General features: G+C 35.1%; 1 protein-coding gene across 4 annotated transcripts in view; it reads left to right on the forward strand.

The window, feature by feature from the left end:
• DYNC1I2 (dynein cytoplasmic 1 intermediate chain 2) overlaps positions 1-19,013 on the forward strand; it is a 43,368-nt gene that overhangs the window by 5,552 nt on the left and 18,803 nt on the right. The window contains exons 3-6 of one of the 4 annotated variants that reach the window (XM_081314545.1): positions 4,158-4,272; positions 9,846-9,990; positions 16,340-16,399; positions 17,802-17,917. In XM_081314545.1, the coding sequence (XP_081170671.1) occupies positions 4,158-4,272; positions 9,846-9,990; positions 16,340-16,399; positions 17,802-17,917 (436 nt within the window). The remainder of the gene's footprint in view (positions 1-4,157; positions 4,273-9,845; positions 9,991-16,339; positions 16,400-17,801; positions 17,918-19,013) is intronic. The other 3 variants (XM_081314546.1, XM_081314547.1, XM_081314548.1) reach the window with 3 other exon arrangements.

Genomic DNA, 19,013 nt, shown 5'->3' on the forward strand with positions numbered 1-19,013 from the left:
GGTCAAAACTACTTCTGTGCTCACTGTTGTTTGATTCAGTACTTAAGATTCTCCTCTTGGAAAAAAAAAGAAATCTTCTCTATTAAAAACAAATGCAAAGAGTTCTGCAAACTTCTTTAAACTTTTAAACCTGTTATTGTCTGCTTTTCAGCCACATTTTAGCCAAACTTCTGAGGTATTTAATTATTGGCTATTTTAGTATGTTTAGCAATAAACTCAGAAGGGGTGGGTTTTCATCTTTTATTGGTTTGCATTTCTTGCTAAAGTTTTCCTTTTTATTTCTATTTGGCCAATATTAAAGGAAATCTTATCAATTTTTCATTTCTACAAAAATCCTTCTTATCTTACAATAGCTCCAATTAGTGACACTTCCAAAGTGATGTTGTGCATAGTGGTACATAGTTCCAGCAGTATTCTTCCAAAATGAGCCACTCTGACTGCTGTATTGAGTAATTTTTAAGGATCCTAGAAATACATGAATGTCTTTACTTTTTCATCCAACTCTTTTTAATTATTTTTTTTTGCATTTTAACAAATGTTAGAACGTCTTGGAAGTTAACACTATTTTTCTGTTCAGTATACTAATATTTAATGTTAGTATATAGCTGATAAAATCAGCTAAAGCATACAAGAACCTATATCACAATAAATTAGAGATGATCGTTATGAATAGTGATAACGGATGAAATGTTTTTTTTTATTTAAAAAGTTTTACAATACATTTTGACTTTAATCCCCCCTCCCCCACCCCCACCCAACCCTCCCTATCCCTTCCCCCCATTCCCTCCTCCCCCCCCCCCGACTTCCCAGAGCTAAATACAGGGTATAAAATCAAAAAACAAACATAAGCACCCCTATGTTATCAGCAATAAACTATTAGTTCTATCTCCCTCTAGCTCATATAAAATGAATACAAACAATATTAATATTACAAATAAAGTAAAAAAGAAAAAGAGAAAAACAGAAAAGAGCTTTACTCAAAATAGATTTTCTTAATCCCAGTCCTTATTCATATTAATTTCAAAGAAAAGAAAAAAAACAAATCTCAGTTACGCGCCAAAAGCGCCTATCTATTAACCTTAATAATCTCCAACCAAACTAAACCATAATCAAAAATAATTCTTGCATGTATCACACCAAATGTCTCGCAGTTCCAAGTCATCCTTGAGTTCAAATAAAAAGAGTAAAAAAAAAGGGTTAAGCAGTCTGTAAGACAACTTGTTGTTAATTAGGAGCTTGCATACCCATTCTTAGTTCAACAAACACTTTTAGTCCATAACCCTAATATACTTTTCTAACAAGCAAATAACATCCATCTTAAATTGTGTTAAATATTAAAAAAAAACTTTCTTTCTCCTCTATGATAAATTTAATCCATTAAGATACTAATTTAAAAATTTAATCAGCAATCTTAACTTAAACTTTTGGAGCACGTCTGTCATGACCCCCAAAACTTCTTTGGACCGCGCCCCTCCCACATCTTCACTGTAAATACACTTTGGAGATTCCATAACTATCTGCTGGTCTTGCTCTTGCTCTCGTCTCGCTCTTCTTAGGGCGGCACGCGTCTTCCTCTGGCCTCCTGCAACATCCAATGAAACTGTATCTTGATCCCCTCCAACACCATTGTCCTCTATCTGTCTGTCTGCAACATCTTGAAGCTTTCCCTCGCCGTATCCCTTAACAGCTTCCAAAAATGATAGGGGGGTTGCTTTTAACACATTGCTATAAAAATCACGTGCCTGGGCCACAGTAACCAGACGATGTCTTTTACCTTCATGCGTCACCATCAGTCCAACTGGAATCTCCCATCTAAACTTAATATCACATTTCTTAAGTTCCTGTACTAAAAATGCAAAATCTTTCCTTCTCCTTAAAATCTTCGGAGGAATCTCTTTTAAAACCAAGACTTCTTGCTCAGCCACTACCAGTTTAGTATCATAGGCAGCTTGAATAACTTCATCTCTAATTACTCTCTTTGTAAAATAGACCACCACATCTCTGGGTAACTTCCTCTGTCTTGCAATCCATGAATTTACACGAAAACCTTTGTCCATATTTCCCTCAATTTCAGATGCTGGCTGGCCCAATACCCCTTCCAGAGCCTCAGAAATCAGCTGCTTTAAATCTTCTTTACAGTTCTCCTTTAAACCCCTGATTCTAATAGCATACTGCATCTGATGATACTGAGCAAGGCTCAATTCTCCGTCCATTTTATCCCTTATATTTTCATTTTCTGATACCTTTGCTTCTAATATAGAGTTCTTTTGACTGAGATCCTTCACTTTTTCATCCAGCTGTTGCACACATTCAGCTACAGATTCAATCATAGACAACATGTCCACCCTCATTGCTCTAAACTTCTCTTCCATCTTCTTCTCCAGTTTCTCCTCCAACTTTTTCAGCTTTTCATCCATCATGTCAGACATCAATTGTGAATGCTTTCCAAGAGCATCTTGTAAATCCTTAAGCGTCAATGCCAGAGGAGGTGCAGGAGGAAGCAAAGCTTGCAATGAGGTCTGTTGCACCAGGGAAGACCCCGCACTCCGAAGAGCTTTAGAAGTTTTAGCCGCCATCTTCCCCCACTTTCACTTATTGCGCACTTTCACTTTAAAGCTATAAAATCCATTGAGCTAGAGAGTAAAGATAAGAGTCCACATCACCTTGACCTCCTGTACCGCTCTGCCTGCATCTTGATAATCAAAAGTATTTCCTTTTGGCAGGGGTGGTTGCTAACGCCTGGCTCTGCTCCATAAATCCCGGAGCAGGGGCGCTGCGCAGCTCGGAGCAACCCAGGCTTCGGGGGGGCTCAATCCTTCAGCCGCCCAAACTCTCAGCTCAGGCGGCCCCGGAGAGCTCAACCCCTACCTGGGGCCTCACCCCCTCCTCTTCTCCCGAGGAGGGGGCTTCAAATCCATCTAAACAGCTGATCGGCGCTGTTTACGATGGAAAAACACAGCTGCGGAGCGGGCAGCCCGAAAACGGCTGTCTTCGGCGTCGCGTCGCCACCGGAAGCCCGAAATGTTTATGAACAAGTTTAAATTCAAATTGTTTGAAAACAGCATGTTAAGAATTAATGATATTAAATTCCTATGAAAACTCTTAACTGAGAAGCAGGATAATAAAATTTGCTATGTCACAGCAAAAGACAATAAATATTTCTAGAATGTGGAGAAATTAATTTGTTACTAAATCTTGTTCCATAGTAAAATTATCTTTTTTTTTACAAAATTATTCTAAAAATCCATGAGAACTTACTAGAAATAATTGTTCTACTTATAATCATTGAACTACATAAAGGTAGTGTGAAACAGTTTTTGAATAACTATGTTTGATGGCCTGGAATATATTTTTGTTTGGCCATGTATGTTACAAGTACAAATATTAATTTATAGTATATTAGTACATTATTGATTGCAGGTCTACTTTAGTTCTTACTACTGCTATAGAAACCTGGAAGCCAAGCTCTATTTTTAGGAATAAAGTGTTGAAAGTTTTTGTCTTGGCTTATAATTATAGAGCAGGGGTTTTCAAACTTGGCCCTTTTATGACTTGTGGACTTCAACTCCCAGAATTCCTGTTATAGAGTATAGTTTTATACCTACTTACCTCAGTATAGCTACTAAGGATGTGCAGTGTTTCAGATTCAGTTTGGAATAGATATTTTGGAACATGTAGTACCTCTGTGAGTCATTAAAACAGTCATATCTTGTTTCCATTCTATGGAATATCTGTTTTAATGAATCACATTAAAGTGGCTGCTTCATTGCAGATAGGTGCTACAGTTGCATTTCTGTTTCTTCAAAAACAATGCACAGCCTGAATTTTATGTTCTGTCTATCCAAAAATGACTAGAACTAATATAGTCCTTTCTCCCTCTTTTTTCTCTATTCCCGTTTTTTAAAATACTTTATACTATGGATTTTAACAATACTAGATCATAATGCAGCCTAATATAAAAAATAGAAAAAAATATAAAGTGTAAAAGAAAAGAAACCGTCTTTCTCAAAGTAGGATTGTTGCTAAAAAAAACTTGTTATCCAAGGTAAGACTTTCAGTAAAATATTACAGATTTATTATCACCAAATATTTTTGTTTCAAAAAAAATTTCTTATACAGTAAAGATGTGAAATGACATATTCATTTTAATAAAATAGACTGATCAGAAGAAAGATGCCCTTCCTGTACAAGATGAATCTGACCTTGAAAAAAAGAGACGGGAAGCAGAAGCTTTGCTTCAGAGCATGGGTTTAACACCTGATACTCCCATGGGTAAGAAGTATGCGGGACAAAATGTCATGGAAATGTCTTCATGCAATTAAATGTGGCATCAATGTTAGCATGAAACTTGAATTACTCATGCATGTACCTGATATGTGTTCATTATCACTACAGTTAACTTAGAAAACATCTCAGAACACATTGTTCTGTCTGATTTAGTATATTATCTTATTAGAATAATACTACTGATTTCTAATTCTTGCATCTCTCTATATTTCATCAACTAAAACTTTTAAGACTAGTCCATTAAAATATAAAATCAATGCAGCAAAAGGATTGGCAGCCTAGACCTTCCAGATGTTTTTTACTCCATCTGGATGGTGTAAGATTGCTACTCCTAATTTAAATGTTGCCAAATAAATGTTTTCATTCTTCTTTTTCTAAGTAATTGATTGAACGAAGAATGGCCCTATCAGTTCATAGAGTAGAAATATGATCTGGCAGACGCTCTTACTAGAATTTGGGAGGAAGCTGATTTTAACTAGGTCCACTTCAGAGTTCAGAAAAATGTTTGAAGAGATTGTATCAGAAAGGAGGAAGTGACTTAAATTAACTCTTATATAATTTCCTCCAGTGGAAGCTCTGTCCTAGTCCTATTAAATCTCTCAGTGGCTTTCGATACCATCGACCATGGTATCCTACTGCGGCGTCTCAGGGGTTTGGGAGTGGGAGGCACCGTTTTACGGTGGTTCTCCTATCTCTTGGGCCGCTCGCAGTCGGTGTTGACGGTAGGGCAGAGATCCACCCCGAGGCCTCTTGTTTGTGGAGTTCCTCAGGGGTCGGTTCTCTCGCCCCTCCTGTTCAACATCTACATGAAGCCGCTGGGTGAGATCATTCGCGGTTTCGGGGTGGGGTATCATCAGTACGCTGATGATACCCAACTTTTTCTTTCCACCCCGAACCAACCCAGCGATGCCCTCGCCGTGATGTCCCGTTGCCTGGAGGCGGTCCAGGTCTGGATGGGGAGAAACAGGCTTCATCTCAACCCTGCCAAGACTGAGTGGCTGTGCATATCGGCATCTCGGGTTAACCAGACCATTCCATCTTTAACGATGAGGGGTGAGGTGTTACCCCCTGTTGATAGGGCTCGCAACTTGGGCGTCCTCCTTGACTCCCGGCTCAATTTTGAAGACCATATAGGAGCCGTGACCAGGGGGGCTTTTGCCCAGGTTCGCCTGGTGCGCCAGTTGCGACCCTACCTGGACCGAGATGCCCTACGCACAGTCACTCATGCGCTTGTGACCTCCCGTTTAGACTACTGCAACGCTCTCTACATGGGGCTGCCCTTGAGGACCACTCGGAGGCTTCAGCTGGTGCAGAATGCAGCCGCACGAGTTGTGATGGGGGTTTCCCGATACTCCCATGTAACACCTCTACTCCGCGAGCTGCATTGGCTTCCGGTTGCCCTCCAGGTGAGATTCAAGGTGCTGGTGATGACCTATAAAGCCCTAAATGGCTTGGGTCCGGGATATCTGAGGGAACACCTGCTGCCAGCATCAAGCTCCCTTCGTCCAGTGCGCTCCCACAGGGAGGGCCTTCTCAGGGTGCCGCCGGTAAAAGATTGCCGGCGGGTAACACCCAGGGGGAGGGCCTTCTCAGTGGGTGCGCCTGCCCTCTGGAACCAGCTGCCCGTGGAGCTGAGGACTGCCCCCGACCTCCGTTCATTCCGCCGGGACCTGAAGACCTGGCTCTTCGAGCTCTCTGGCCCAGGCTGAGAATTTTAATTTTAATTTTAATTGGGGGCTTTTACTTTTTCAGGGACTGTTGTAATTTTTTTAAATCGTTTTTAACTTTTGTATTTCTTGTTTTAATTACCCTGTAAACCGCCCTGAGTCCTTCGGGAAAGGGCGGTATACAAATCTAATTAAATAAATAAATAAAATAAGCATCCCATGACTCCAATCCTGCTGATAGGACCCCTGTAGTGAAACTGACATTTCTATTTGATTTTTTAAAAGTTTATTCTAAAACTCTTTAATATTTTCTTTTTTGATTTCTGAAAATATTAACTAGTTTAAATAAAATATTTAACTATTGAAGATAGTTACTACCTATTAGCACAAGGAGTTAGAATTATGCCACAAGAGGGCATTGTAACATTGCAGGAAACCTTCATTCATTCATCATTCAATTTCTGTAGCCACCAATCTCAGACAAGTGACTACTGCTTGTTTTTGTCCAAGTCGTTTGAATGGGACAATTTCTTAATGAATAAAGTAGTTTAATTTTGGTGCAAAATTATTTATTTCTTTTAAAATGAGTCTTAAAATGATTGAAGGATATATTTTGAAACAGCTATCTAGAATGATAGCTTTCAAAAACAAAATATAAAACTCCTTTATTTTAGCATTAGAAGCATTTGAGAACTCTTTTAAGCATTGGTTTCAATGCTTAAAAGCATTTGGATCTATAGATCCAAATTCAAATGCTATTTGGCAATGACATTTTTATATTTTAGATTAGAAACATGGGGAATTTCACTGCAAAAGATAACATTCCTGGTCCATATGAAATAATAAGTGTCCTTTTGTAGTTCCTTTTGTTCATGCATACATATAATATGTTACCTACCCCTGGAATTTCTGAACTCTGGGGCTTATTTTCAAATATGTTAAGGTATTGTAATTGAAAGGAAGATCTCAGCCTTCATTAGAGCACCAGAAACTACTATGCTTAATTTTTTTTAATCATAATTAACTGCCTCATTTTCTGCATCTTTATTTGTAAGTAAACATTGGTTTGTTTGGCAATTCTTATTGCTTAGTAAATTCTGCAAGGGCAAATATTTTTGGTCCCTTATATGAAATATTGTCATTACTTTCAGTATTATTTTAGTTAGGTAGTTTATGTGCAAGAGCACCATTTACACTATTAACCACATATGGTTCTCATCTGTTCAAAGGGTTCTCATTATCCTTACTATCAGGAAATGGAAAACATTGAAGTAAATAACTGCAGTTCTGCCTATAGAGGCCTCTTATGGATCTTGGAACAAGAATCATAACTCCATAGTAGGCAGTTTCATAACAAAATGGGATATTTAAAATTTAAAAGTTTAGTTTATAGATCCTATATTCATTTAAACTAATTATTACTATTAACTGTTTAATTTAATAAACAATAATTAGTTTTATTAATTAAACCTTAAGTGCTAATTCAGCAAGAACTTTCATTTTGTGTTTTTAATACACATTTTAAATATGTTTTGAAATTCTAAAAGGAACTATTATGGAAATAAGAGAACAGCTTGCCTCCAGAAATTGTGGGCGCTCCATCACTGGAGATTTTTAAGAAGAGGCTAGACAGATGGCATAGGTTCTCCTGCTCGAGCAGGGGGCTGGACTAGAAGACCTCTAAGGTCCCTTCCAGCTCTAGTCTAGTCTAGTCTATTTCCACTTGGTTACATTTTTTAATATTTCTCATGCTTAAGTAAGGACTCCTTGCAAATGTGACATTTCCATTCAAAGTGCCATGAGCAATAGAAAAGCTTTTGAAACTGGAAAAAATCACATTATTAAGTATTTTAAGCATTTCAATCTAAAAATATTTCATGAAAATTACTGGGAATGGAAGAGCTTATTTTGCATGAGATTGTTCCTACTAATATAAAATAGCCAGTAGATGGCAGCAGTGACTAGTTAAAAAAAAACTTTATAATTTAGAGTTATAAGGCCTCTAACTTGACAATGACAGTATTGTACAGATTAAAAACATAAAAAAACAAAAATAAACAGGATTATATGTAAGAGAAAAACAAACATGCCCTAATCAAAACAGATGCTGCACACCAAATAGACATACTTCAGCCTTGGGGGTGGTGGGGGGAATACAGATTTTCAAAAATCATTTAAAGGCTTGCAGGGTCAGGATCATCCAAAACTCTATTCCAAAGAGCAGGAGTCATAACAGAGAAGGTCCATTTCCCAGGTTCCATCAGATAATTGATGCAGCTTATGTGACAGAGGAAGTATGTGGACAAACTAGGTTATAGCCATAATTGCTTGCACTACTGCATTTTGGGCCAGTTGCAACTTGCTAAGTTATCTTCAAAGGCAGTCAAGTAGAGTAAAGTGCAATAATTCACATATGATATGACCAAGATGTAAGTTCCCGTGAGAAGAGGTCCTTTATCCAAGAAAGGTTGCAATCAACATATGAGCTGAAGTTGAGTGAAGGCTATCCTGGCCACAGATATTGTCTACTCTTTAAGCAGGATGTGTGAGTCCAGGAGGATGCCCAATTATGTGTCAGTTCTGCATTTGGGAAGGACCACCAGTTTAGAACCAAAGATGGAAAGTTTGTTGCACCGGAAAGAGTATGCACTCATAGCCTCTCAGGCTTGTCAGGGTTGAATAACCTGACTACCCTAACCCTCACTCCTACTCCAGTTTTAAACAGGGACTCTTAAGTAATCAAATAATTAGTTGAATTAGTGTCTAATATAGGTTGTGAGGTTTTTGTTTTTTTCAAATTAACAAGGTACAGTAGTGAAATTATGCATGTATTTTTGGCTAAGCATTTATCCGTTTCTTCAGTTCTATAGTAAATTTAAGCTGTTGAAATATATTTCACCTTCCACCAGTGCTTATATTTTAATTATCTGAGAATATTGAGCAATGCTGCATAGTGCAAAACTGCAAAAGGGAATAGGAATTGCCTCTCCCCCATTTTCCTTTATTGAAGCATACTGTGAGTATGACTTTGTAAAAGGACACGGTAGATCAAATCCAATATATTTAACCACAATAATAGTGAAAATATATTTAATATAGGAATGATTTTGTGTTTTCAGTAAAATCAAAACAGTATAAAAACATGCAATCCTACTCTCTACAGTAATTAAAAAAATCATTAAACCTTAACCACTGACAGTTACTATTTTGGAATTTTTTAATAAAAATTAAATGTGAGAACTAGAAAACAGAGAATGTGCTGAAAATAATTATTTTCAATACATAATAGCACATTTTACAACTCCTTATCTGCAAAAGGCCCTAGGATTCAGCATCAACCTCTTCTAAAACAAGTTGCAAAGAGGTAATTTTCATGGAACCTGTAAGCCGTCCAGCATTACCTTGTAGGAAAGAAGGAAACATAAAAATTTAACAAAATAAAAATAAAATAAATAGCCTTGTCTGCTATTCTATTGTTCTTCTGTAGCAGTTTTTCAAGATAATGTCTGGAAAGGAAAATCATCTTGGTTCTTTCTTTCCTGATTCTAATAAAACCTTTCCTCAAAAATTATGGGAATTCTACACAATATATTGCATTTTTAATTACTTAATTTCTAAGAAAAGGTTGTTGCCATATTAATTGCAATTATATTAATTGAATATATATTTTCCTTGCATTTTAAGTAAATTACATCTTTTTTTAATATTATCCCAAAATGCATTTAAATGGCAAATACTGCATGAATGTCCAGCATGGTATGTTAACATTGTCTTTTCCCCTTTTTTCTATTGTTCATTTTCATCCATTTTATTTATTTTTGTTTTGTTTTGTTTTGTTTACCATCACTTTTTTAATGCTTCCATGTTAAATTAATTTGGAAACATCCTAAGCTGTGCAACCTCTACGACTAGTAACAGCGGATACCTGTCTGTTTCACTATTTAGTCCCTCCTCCTATGTCTCCATCTTCGAAATCTGTGAGCACACCAAGTGAGGCCGGAAGCCAAGATTCTGGTGATGGTGCTGTTGGTTCAAGGTATGTTTTCTCAGAATAATTGTATTATGAAGTATAAAACATTTTGTTAGGGTATTTTTCAATAACATAATACACATATCAAAAGATATAGCCCATTCTTGGCATGTCACAAGACATGATCCAGTAGCTTCCTCCTCCTTCTATTCAGCAGAATTTGATTGCCTTTCAGCTTCTTTTACATTAAGGACTCTAGCCAAAATATGTTTTGAACTGTACTAAATTCTCAGCTAAAAATGTAATTTTCTAAAGAAGGTTCCTATTGTTTCTAATTCCTCTACTGATATTTTCCTAATGTTGCATCTTGGAGTAGCACTCATTTGAATAAAATAAAACTTGAATAATTTAAATAATTACTTTAGGTTATTTCACTTCTACAGGCAAAATAATCAGATGTTTATTATCAAATATTATTTTTGAGTGCTGTGGTATGTCAAAACACTCTAGTGCTTGGTTTTACTTCATGAAATAGCTAGTAAGTCTGATAGTTGACAAAATTGTTATTGGCATGGGGTGAGATGGGGAAAGAGATAGAAGCCTTGGTAGCTTACTAAATAGATTTGATAATAACACTATGTCTTCTTCTGTGGCCTTCCGCTGCTTTGTATTTATTGATTGTGGTGATATATAATTGGGTGTTCTCCTTCTGTTCATTGTTCCTTGTCTTTTTGAGTTGTGCCATCATATTTTTAGGGCTATTTTAATTTCTCAGGTTTCTACATTTCTACCACTGTACTAGTGTTTCTTTCTTCTCAGTACCTGTTTGAAAGGTTTAAAAGATCTCTTAGAGCAAATTTTGCAAGAAGTAAAAAGGGAGTATTAGTATAGTTTGCTATGTTCCATAGTCTGTAGGTTGAAACATAATGATTATTACTTAATTTTTTAAATCTCTGCTTTACTATTAAGAAATAGCTTATAGTTATCTCTAGATTTATTTAACCACAGCCAGTCTTAACACAATCATGTGTTCAGGTTAATAATGTATAGGGCTTGGGATGGAAAATATTCATAGGGTAGGAGTTAATTACAACTTTAAGCTACAAGTTTCACTGGTACCTATAAGATTTGTATGAATAGAAGACAGAGTATGCTGCAGGCAGACGTTATGGAGTGTGGGGGTACTACAGAAGCTTGTTGCAGGCAAGCAGTATGGAGGGCAGGTGAAAAAGCAGCAGGAACAATTTACGACCTCTTGCTCACTTCTACCTTGTCTTTGCTTGTGGGTAAGTCAGGGAATGTTGCAAATCACATGACCATAGTTTGTAATAACAAGCTGGGCACCAGTCAGAACTCTGAGGACTGGTCATCTCCCATTCATTCAACACCATTGTAACTGAATTGTTGCTCAACTAATAGTTGTAACCTGAGAACAACAACCTGCAGTCTGTTTCCTTATATTAAATGGTGTTATTGCTTTGGCTTCTCTGTCACAGGATAATGCCAGCAGGACGTGTTTAGTATAAGTTTCTTCTGATAGAAGAATACGTAATAGATTCAAATGTTATAGCAAGTACAATTCTGAAGATACTATCTGTTCTTAGTATTTTGGTATAAATTGGAAAAAATAGCTTATAGATTTTATTAACTACCACTACTTATCTTTGCTGAATTTTATAGATATAGTAGTAACAATCTTACTAAATTTAGTCTAATATTGTCTAGAAAATCCCATAATCAAGCATCTGGAACTAAGTTAAGTATATAAAATATGAATGAATTGATTAAAAGGAAATTGAACAAAAGAAATTGCAAGATCAGCTTTGTAAAGAATCTTGTGAATTATTTAAGATTACCATAGTGTTAAATGTGTACAACAAATAAAATATCCATAGGACCCAGCATGACATTTTAGGCATTCTTAAAGTCTTTATACCTTTAAAGGCTTCTTAAAAGTATTCAATTAACAAAACTAAAAAAGCATAAAACTAAAGAATCATACATTTTATTGTAATTAAAATTTTTTAAACAAAATATATAATTTGAAAAGAATATTGTTAAATATAAAGATAACAAAAAAGATTTAACGTAATTATTCTACCAATAACAAGAAATCAGGAAGGTGGCAAAAGCATTAAACACCGGTATTATATTATCTTTATAAAAGATTATAAAGAAATGGCTTATCCAGCTGCAAAATTATAAAAATGAATTATTCATTTTATCTTTTATTGCGTGTTGTTAGGAAAATCGCCAAAAAGACATCCACATATGAATTTTAAATTGCCCTTGAGAAGTTTTCAGTTGATTCAGAAAGCTTTCTTGTCACTGATATGGTTGATTTGATAAATCTGAGTGAATTTTGTATGATTGTTGCCAACATCTGCATGATCTGGCGTGATTGCTGCCAACAGTTTTTAAAATACGCTCTCATAGAAGATAGATAGAATTTATTATGGTCACAGACCAGAGTTCAAAACAAAATGTTAGACACAATGCAGGGTAAGAATGTTACATAAGTGATACTGCATTCAGTAAAAATGTGAACGTTAACTTGCCTCCTGACTGCAGTAATGAGTAGAATCATCTAGGACACAAGTGTCAAGCTTGCCATGTCACGTGACTTGTCGCGATGTATTGCGATTCTTTTTGCATTGCCGGCAGTGGGGTGGGCACGGCTTCACTATGATGAAACCGGCCCATGGGCTGGCAGTTTGACACCCCTGATCTAGGCAGTTGTATGAAAAACAGTTGTATGGTTGGGCAATATCCTGGTGCAGGTTTCCACCCTGCCCAAAAGTTACTAGGAAACTACATGCTAAAGTTTAGCTCAAAGCCTTAGACATATAGATCAATTTGGCAGGGCTTCCCCCACTCCACTGTGGCACCCACTTAGCCTTTACCAACAATTCCCACTGATTCTTGCTTAATTACCCACACATTTTGGGGTTACAACAGCAAGCAGGATTGCCTAGATTGCTGTCACTAAACGATTTAGTTGTATGATGTCACACTTTACAATCAGATCACTTAGCAATAGCAATCCCAATCCCAATTGCCATATAATTCAAGAACAACCTGTTCAGTTTTGGGGGTTGCTAGCCAGAAATTACACGTGATTTGCCATCCTTCGATGAAGTTTGCTTCGTGATTTTCAGCGCAACTAGGAAATAGAGTGCACTTTATAAAATACTTGGGATTAATCTTAATTGCTTATCAGCCTTTCTTTGTCCAATAGGAGTAAGCATATTGCAACCATTTCATCTGCAATATTTTATCCAGTAGGGATATTCAAACCTGATGAGTCAGCCTTTTAGTAGAATCCCACTAAAATATGTATAGCCTGCTATGATTTATTTGTTAATTATAGATTTATACAACAACTCTTTTGCAAATATGCATAAATAATATATGTTTGAAAGATAATATTTCTGTCTTGGTGATATAATTTCTATCAACTTATTTTATGAAGCTCATTTGGCTGATGATAAATTTACAATGATTGGGCTGTCAGGCTATAATATGTCTTTATCTCTCTGTGTGTTTTCCCACAAGTCCAGGGTCTGCTTTTTTGGGATCAACCAAATGTTGATCCATTGGTTGCAGCTGGAATTGATCAAATGGCTTGTTGCCCAAGCCTGACATCATGAGCTGAGAGAAAGTGACACACCCAAAGTCACACAACTGTCTTTCATATTTAAGGCAGGACTAGAACTCAGTCTCCTGGTTTTTAATCTAGTGCCTTAACCATTAGACCATATTAGCTCTCTTGCTATAATATGCCTTCTCAATTCATTTTCATTTAAATTCATTAGAGAGTTAAGAATATTTACAGAACAAGTCAGCATAGTGTTTGACCTCTTCATGTCCTCAGAAAGCACAGCAATGTAATCTGTTACGAAGAAAGCACAAATAGTTCTAAACCTGCTGGAACTTTTTAAGATCAAAGAAATGATAGAGTGCTGGTAAGTCACCTGTTTGGTTTTTCAAATACAGGTGAATTTTTTGAATTCTTTCCCCAACTGGACAGAGAAGTTTGACTGAATAAATAAATGTTTCCCTACTTTGCTTCTAGCAAAATTAATTAAAAACAAGCTTTAAAGTATAATAACATTAAAAATATAATAAAAGCAAAATTAGACAGTGCAGTATATATACTTAAAACCTTGGGTAACAAGAAGAATGAGAACCAATGAAAAGGTTAATTTAAAAAAAAATAGAAAGTTAAGTTTGAAAACAAAGAGTAGGGGCTAGGGAGTAAGCCTATCCAAAGAAACACGGGTAGCCCTCAACTTACGATTCTAATTGAGCTAGGAATTATAGTCATAAATCATTGTGGTCATTTAACCTAGAGAACCATCTTTTATATGAACTTAGCTGAGGACTTACAGTTGGGTCTGCTCTTCATCCATTGAAAGCACAACAGCCTATTTTAAGTAGTTTCTCCAAAAACCTGACATATCCTCTGTGACATTTGGCTATTTCCCCCCTACTTTTAAGGAGGCTTTGCAGATATAATTCTATAAACACTTTTTTCTCCATTTTAACACTCAAAACCTGTTTCAATGTTATTCAGCTACTATGTATTTACAGTAATGTTTTGTCGGTTGCTTTTTGTGTATCTTAAGATCTTTTTTAAAGGATGTAAATGAAAATTATTGCATTTAAATTTTCATGTGGAAGATTTTGAATAATGGAAAATAGCAAAGTGTAAACCAGTTGTGCTGAATATAGATGGGTCTCTAATTATTTTCAAGTTGCACAAAACCAATTTCATTATTTGCAATAGGGCAGAAAATCTGTGTATTCAGGGTGTAAAGTTAGCCTTTTTGTATACATTAGGAGGAAATAGGAGTTAAAGAGTTAAGTGAACACTCCTTATAATGAAGGCAGGACAGAAAGCTAAAAAAACTGGGAGAAATACCTAAGAGAGGCAGAGTAAAAAGGGGGGGGAAGGAGGAGGATTTAATTAGCATATAAAAGAAAGAGACACTAGTTGTCTTTGAGACAGAACAGAGTTCTGTGCCTGAAAATATCAATTTGTATCTTATATTATCTATTAATACAATATTATAGTTAAATAAAGTTAAAATTATTTATAAACAACTGTTCCTTTGAATATATGAGAGACAGAATATAATAATTCTACCCAACATTGAAGATAACACTCTTCAAAGAAAAAAGCCGATAAAAAAGGAAATAACATTAATATACTCATATTATTTTCGGGGCGGTGGCAACATTATTATATCCCAATAATAAATTTTGGAAAAATTATGCCATTCCTGACTACAGACTATTGGCAATATAGATAAAAATAGTTATTAAAATGCATATGCATATTTAAATAAATTTTAGAATAAACTATATGAAATATATTTACTTTTACATCTTTATTTCAGTATGTTGCATTGTATGTTTATTATATGAATATACTGGCTTCTGCATTGTGCTCTAAGATTACTTTTGATTCACTGGAATTTAAGTATGTGCAGAATAGGTTTATTAAGCATGCTCTTTTCTTGACATTGGATGTCTTGGGTTGGTTTTAAATTAAATGACATAAGCCCAAGGCTGTGCTTAACCCATAATTATAGCAATGTCATGTCTTGGAAACACTAGCAGTAGTATATCCCAGTGGAAAAGCAATTTTTCTGTACCCAAAGGTTTATGTGTTGACTCATTTCCTTTACCAATATGACAATTTCCTGAACATATTTAATGCTTAGGGCAAGATTACAATATGTTAATGAAATGGATCAGATGGCACTACTAAATCTGTGTATCTTATCAATATGTTATATGTTTTTCATGTTTTTGAAATTATACCTCTTTTCAAAAATTTAATATATCTTATTGATACTATCAATTATATCTAATTAAAGTAATCTTTGTTGGTTAGTTTTAAAACTTTTACTTTATTAAATTTGCATATATTTCCACAGAATATAATTGAAGTGTAGTTGTCTATGAATCACTGATTTTATAAATACAGTAGTTAATCTAGTTAAAGTTAATACCTTCAAAATGTAGCATAATAAACTTGTGAAAAGGTGCTGTGAATTATTTGATTAATATAATATTGCAATCATATACCATATATAGATTGCAGAAATCTAGGCAGCAGGAAAAAGATACAGAAAACAAATGGTTTTCAGATTTTGACAGCCAGCATATGGTATTCCTAGCAATACTAATTTTATGTTTGTATTTTAATTGATAATATATTGCATGTTTTCCTGTAGTACTGAATGTTCACTTGATTTTCACTAACTGACCTTTTGGCATTTCTTTGTTTCTGAAACCATAATATGAGTGTAACAATAGCCTTAACATTTCATAGACTGTACTTGCTTTACTAATCTATGGCCTTTTTTGCTAATGCTGCATGGTTGTCCTTCAACCTGTGTATCAGGACGCTGCATTGGGATACTGATCCATCTGTTCTACAGCTCCACTCTGATTCCGATCTGGGGTACAGCAGAGTTTTTTTTACCTTCCATCTTTATGTAGCAATTGTTTATGTATGTTCAAAGTAAGATTCTTAAAAAATAATATGTGAAACCATTGTGATTAGGTAACATTATGAGCAATAAAATAGTATTGAATTTGTTAATCAGCAGTTTTTAACAATAAATTTCCAAACAGTATAAACTAGAAAATATGTGTTTGGGAAAATGGACTAACATAATTGAAAAAAAATTATAAGTACAGCTTAAATTACACTTCTGGATTGTCACATTTGCATTCAGCACTTTAATGTATTTTTTAACTTACTAATTTATTAAATGTTTCTTCCTAGATTTTAAAAAATATTACTTTTTGATATTTGTAACAAAGAATTAATTTGCAAATAGCTTGCCTGTTCACACACCTATAATACAGGAATTAAACTGGCCTATCATATAAGAGTAAAGAATATACATGAATTGCAGTGGGAAGAGTATAATATACAGTAAATATGAAACTTCATTACAGTGTGTGGAATAGAACAAGACTAACAGGTATTGGGGTTTTCTACGTTATTACATTTTTGAGAGGCATAGATGCATTATGGCCAAAGTACAGTAGGCATATATTCAGATGCTTAATGGGAACCATCTTGTGATGTACAGTGCTTTGGATTTAGTTTTGAAGAGGTACTTTTCAGGAATGCAAACATGGCTCTTATCTGCAACTCCTTCAAGATGTCTGGTCTGTTTCTAGGATTACACAGCTGTAGCAGAAGCCTCCCCTCAATAGTTACATGTTTCTTTGCATTCCGAAGCACCTCTTTCAAATCGAATCTGTGCATTCCTATCATGAGTATAACCCTAAAATCAGGTAGTTCTTCAGGCATTTCATGACTCTCTAATTCAAAAGTCATTGCACAATGGTATCTTAATTACCGGTATAAGTGATTTAAACATAAGATACTTTATAAGTTAAATTGTGGCTGTACTGGGTTGGATCTAGAATTGCACATTATTTATTATTAGCATTTCTATATGGCAGAATGATTGAGAAAATAAGTAAAAAAAATCAATTATACTGTAGTGAAGTTTTGGAATTCTTTGGAGGGTTTTTGAGAGTATGAGGCTCTAAATGGGGTATGATGAAAATGTTCTTGCCCCTTCATCCTGCAGGATCATCCTGTTCGTGAATTTCTGTTGTGCAAAATTCTAGATTGAATCCATTTTATTTACTTTTAATAGCAAATTATCCAAAATCCACTAACATTTATACCATCTGATACAGTATAAGAAAGTGTGATCTGTTTTAGTTTAGTTCTATTAATTTTCTGTCAAATTTTCACATAGAATTGTTCCATAGAGTACTTGTGTTAGACAGGGTGTTGTAAATACATTGCTTATAATGTTCCACTTCATTTTCTTTAGACGTGGACCTATTAAACTTGCAATGTCCAAAATTACTCAAGTCGACTTTCCTCCTCGAGAAATGGTCACATATACGAAGGAGACCCAAACTCCAGCTATGACTCAGCCTAAAGAAGGTAAATACAAATTTCATTCATATTGTCTCCTTACACGTAAAGATTATCTTTCTATATAAAAAGACTTACGTGACAAGGTAAGTGACTTAAACCTTGATACAAGAAATAGATTCAATATTTTCTTTGTGGAGAATATTAAAAAATATTTGCAGAAAAAAAAAACAATTCTGTCAAGACATTTGAATTGGTGTAGAATTCTGGCTTATTTTTTATGTGCTTTTACCTTAATTTGATAATTTACCTTAATTTTAATAAAGTATCATACACATGTCTTTTTCTCTTAGAAAAATAAGGCTTTGCAGAGTTTCTTACATATAAAATAAATAGTAGAACCAGTTGTAGTCCCAAGGGCAACGAAGGCACATTTATAGACCAGTGAATGGCCATGCACAATTTTAGCTTAAAACTTTTTTTAAAAAAAGTGGCTTCCTTTTTTGGTAGTGGGATGCACTGTGGCAAAAAATAAAAACAAAAACCCTGCAGCTGTGTCCCCAGAATGGTTTCTAGGCTTCCTCCTCCACTGAAGCCTAGCATTCCCTGCCTGTTACAAATGTGTTCTAGAAGGCTAAGGAACTATCTAGAAGTTGCCTGGGTGGTACGGGAGTGAGGTGTAAGCATAATTGCCTCACTGTTCTTTCTAGTTTGCATGCATAACAGTATTTAACTTGTGACAAAGAACAGATTCAAAAAAGTCATTCTGTGTTTTTGCTATATGGTGCAAAGGATAAAAAACAGTAAATCTGACATTTATGATGCCTTTTTTTACATCAAAGAATGTTAGGGCAGTATATAATTAAGAGATGTATCTATAAACTTACTTTTATGCTGAATAGGGTTGACAGAACAACAACAAGATTTTTTATCCTGCTATTTATTTTATTTTATTTTATTTATTTTATTTTATTTTATTTTCATGTGATATCCCACTTTACAACTGCATTGCGACAGAGGTTCTAGTCCCAGTTATTTTTGTTAAGTGAGGACTACCAGCAATTGTTCCGTTTCTTGTCATAGATGAACAGACCCAATTTTTATGTACATATACTGATGTAAGACATGTAAACAAAATCCCATAGGGGGGGTTGGGTCTCCATGT

This window comes from Vipera berus, assembly GCF_964194415.1.
Source record: "Vipera berus genome assembly, chromosome: 1".
NCBI lineage: Eukaryota > Metazoa > Chordata > Lepidosauria > Squamata > Viperidae > Vipera > Vipera berus.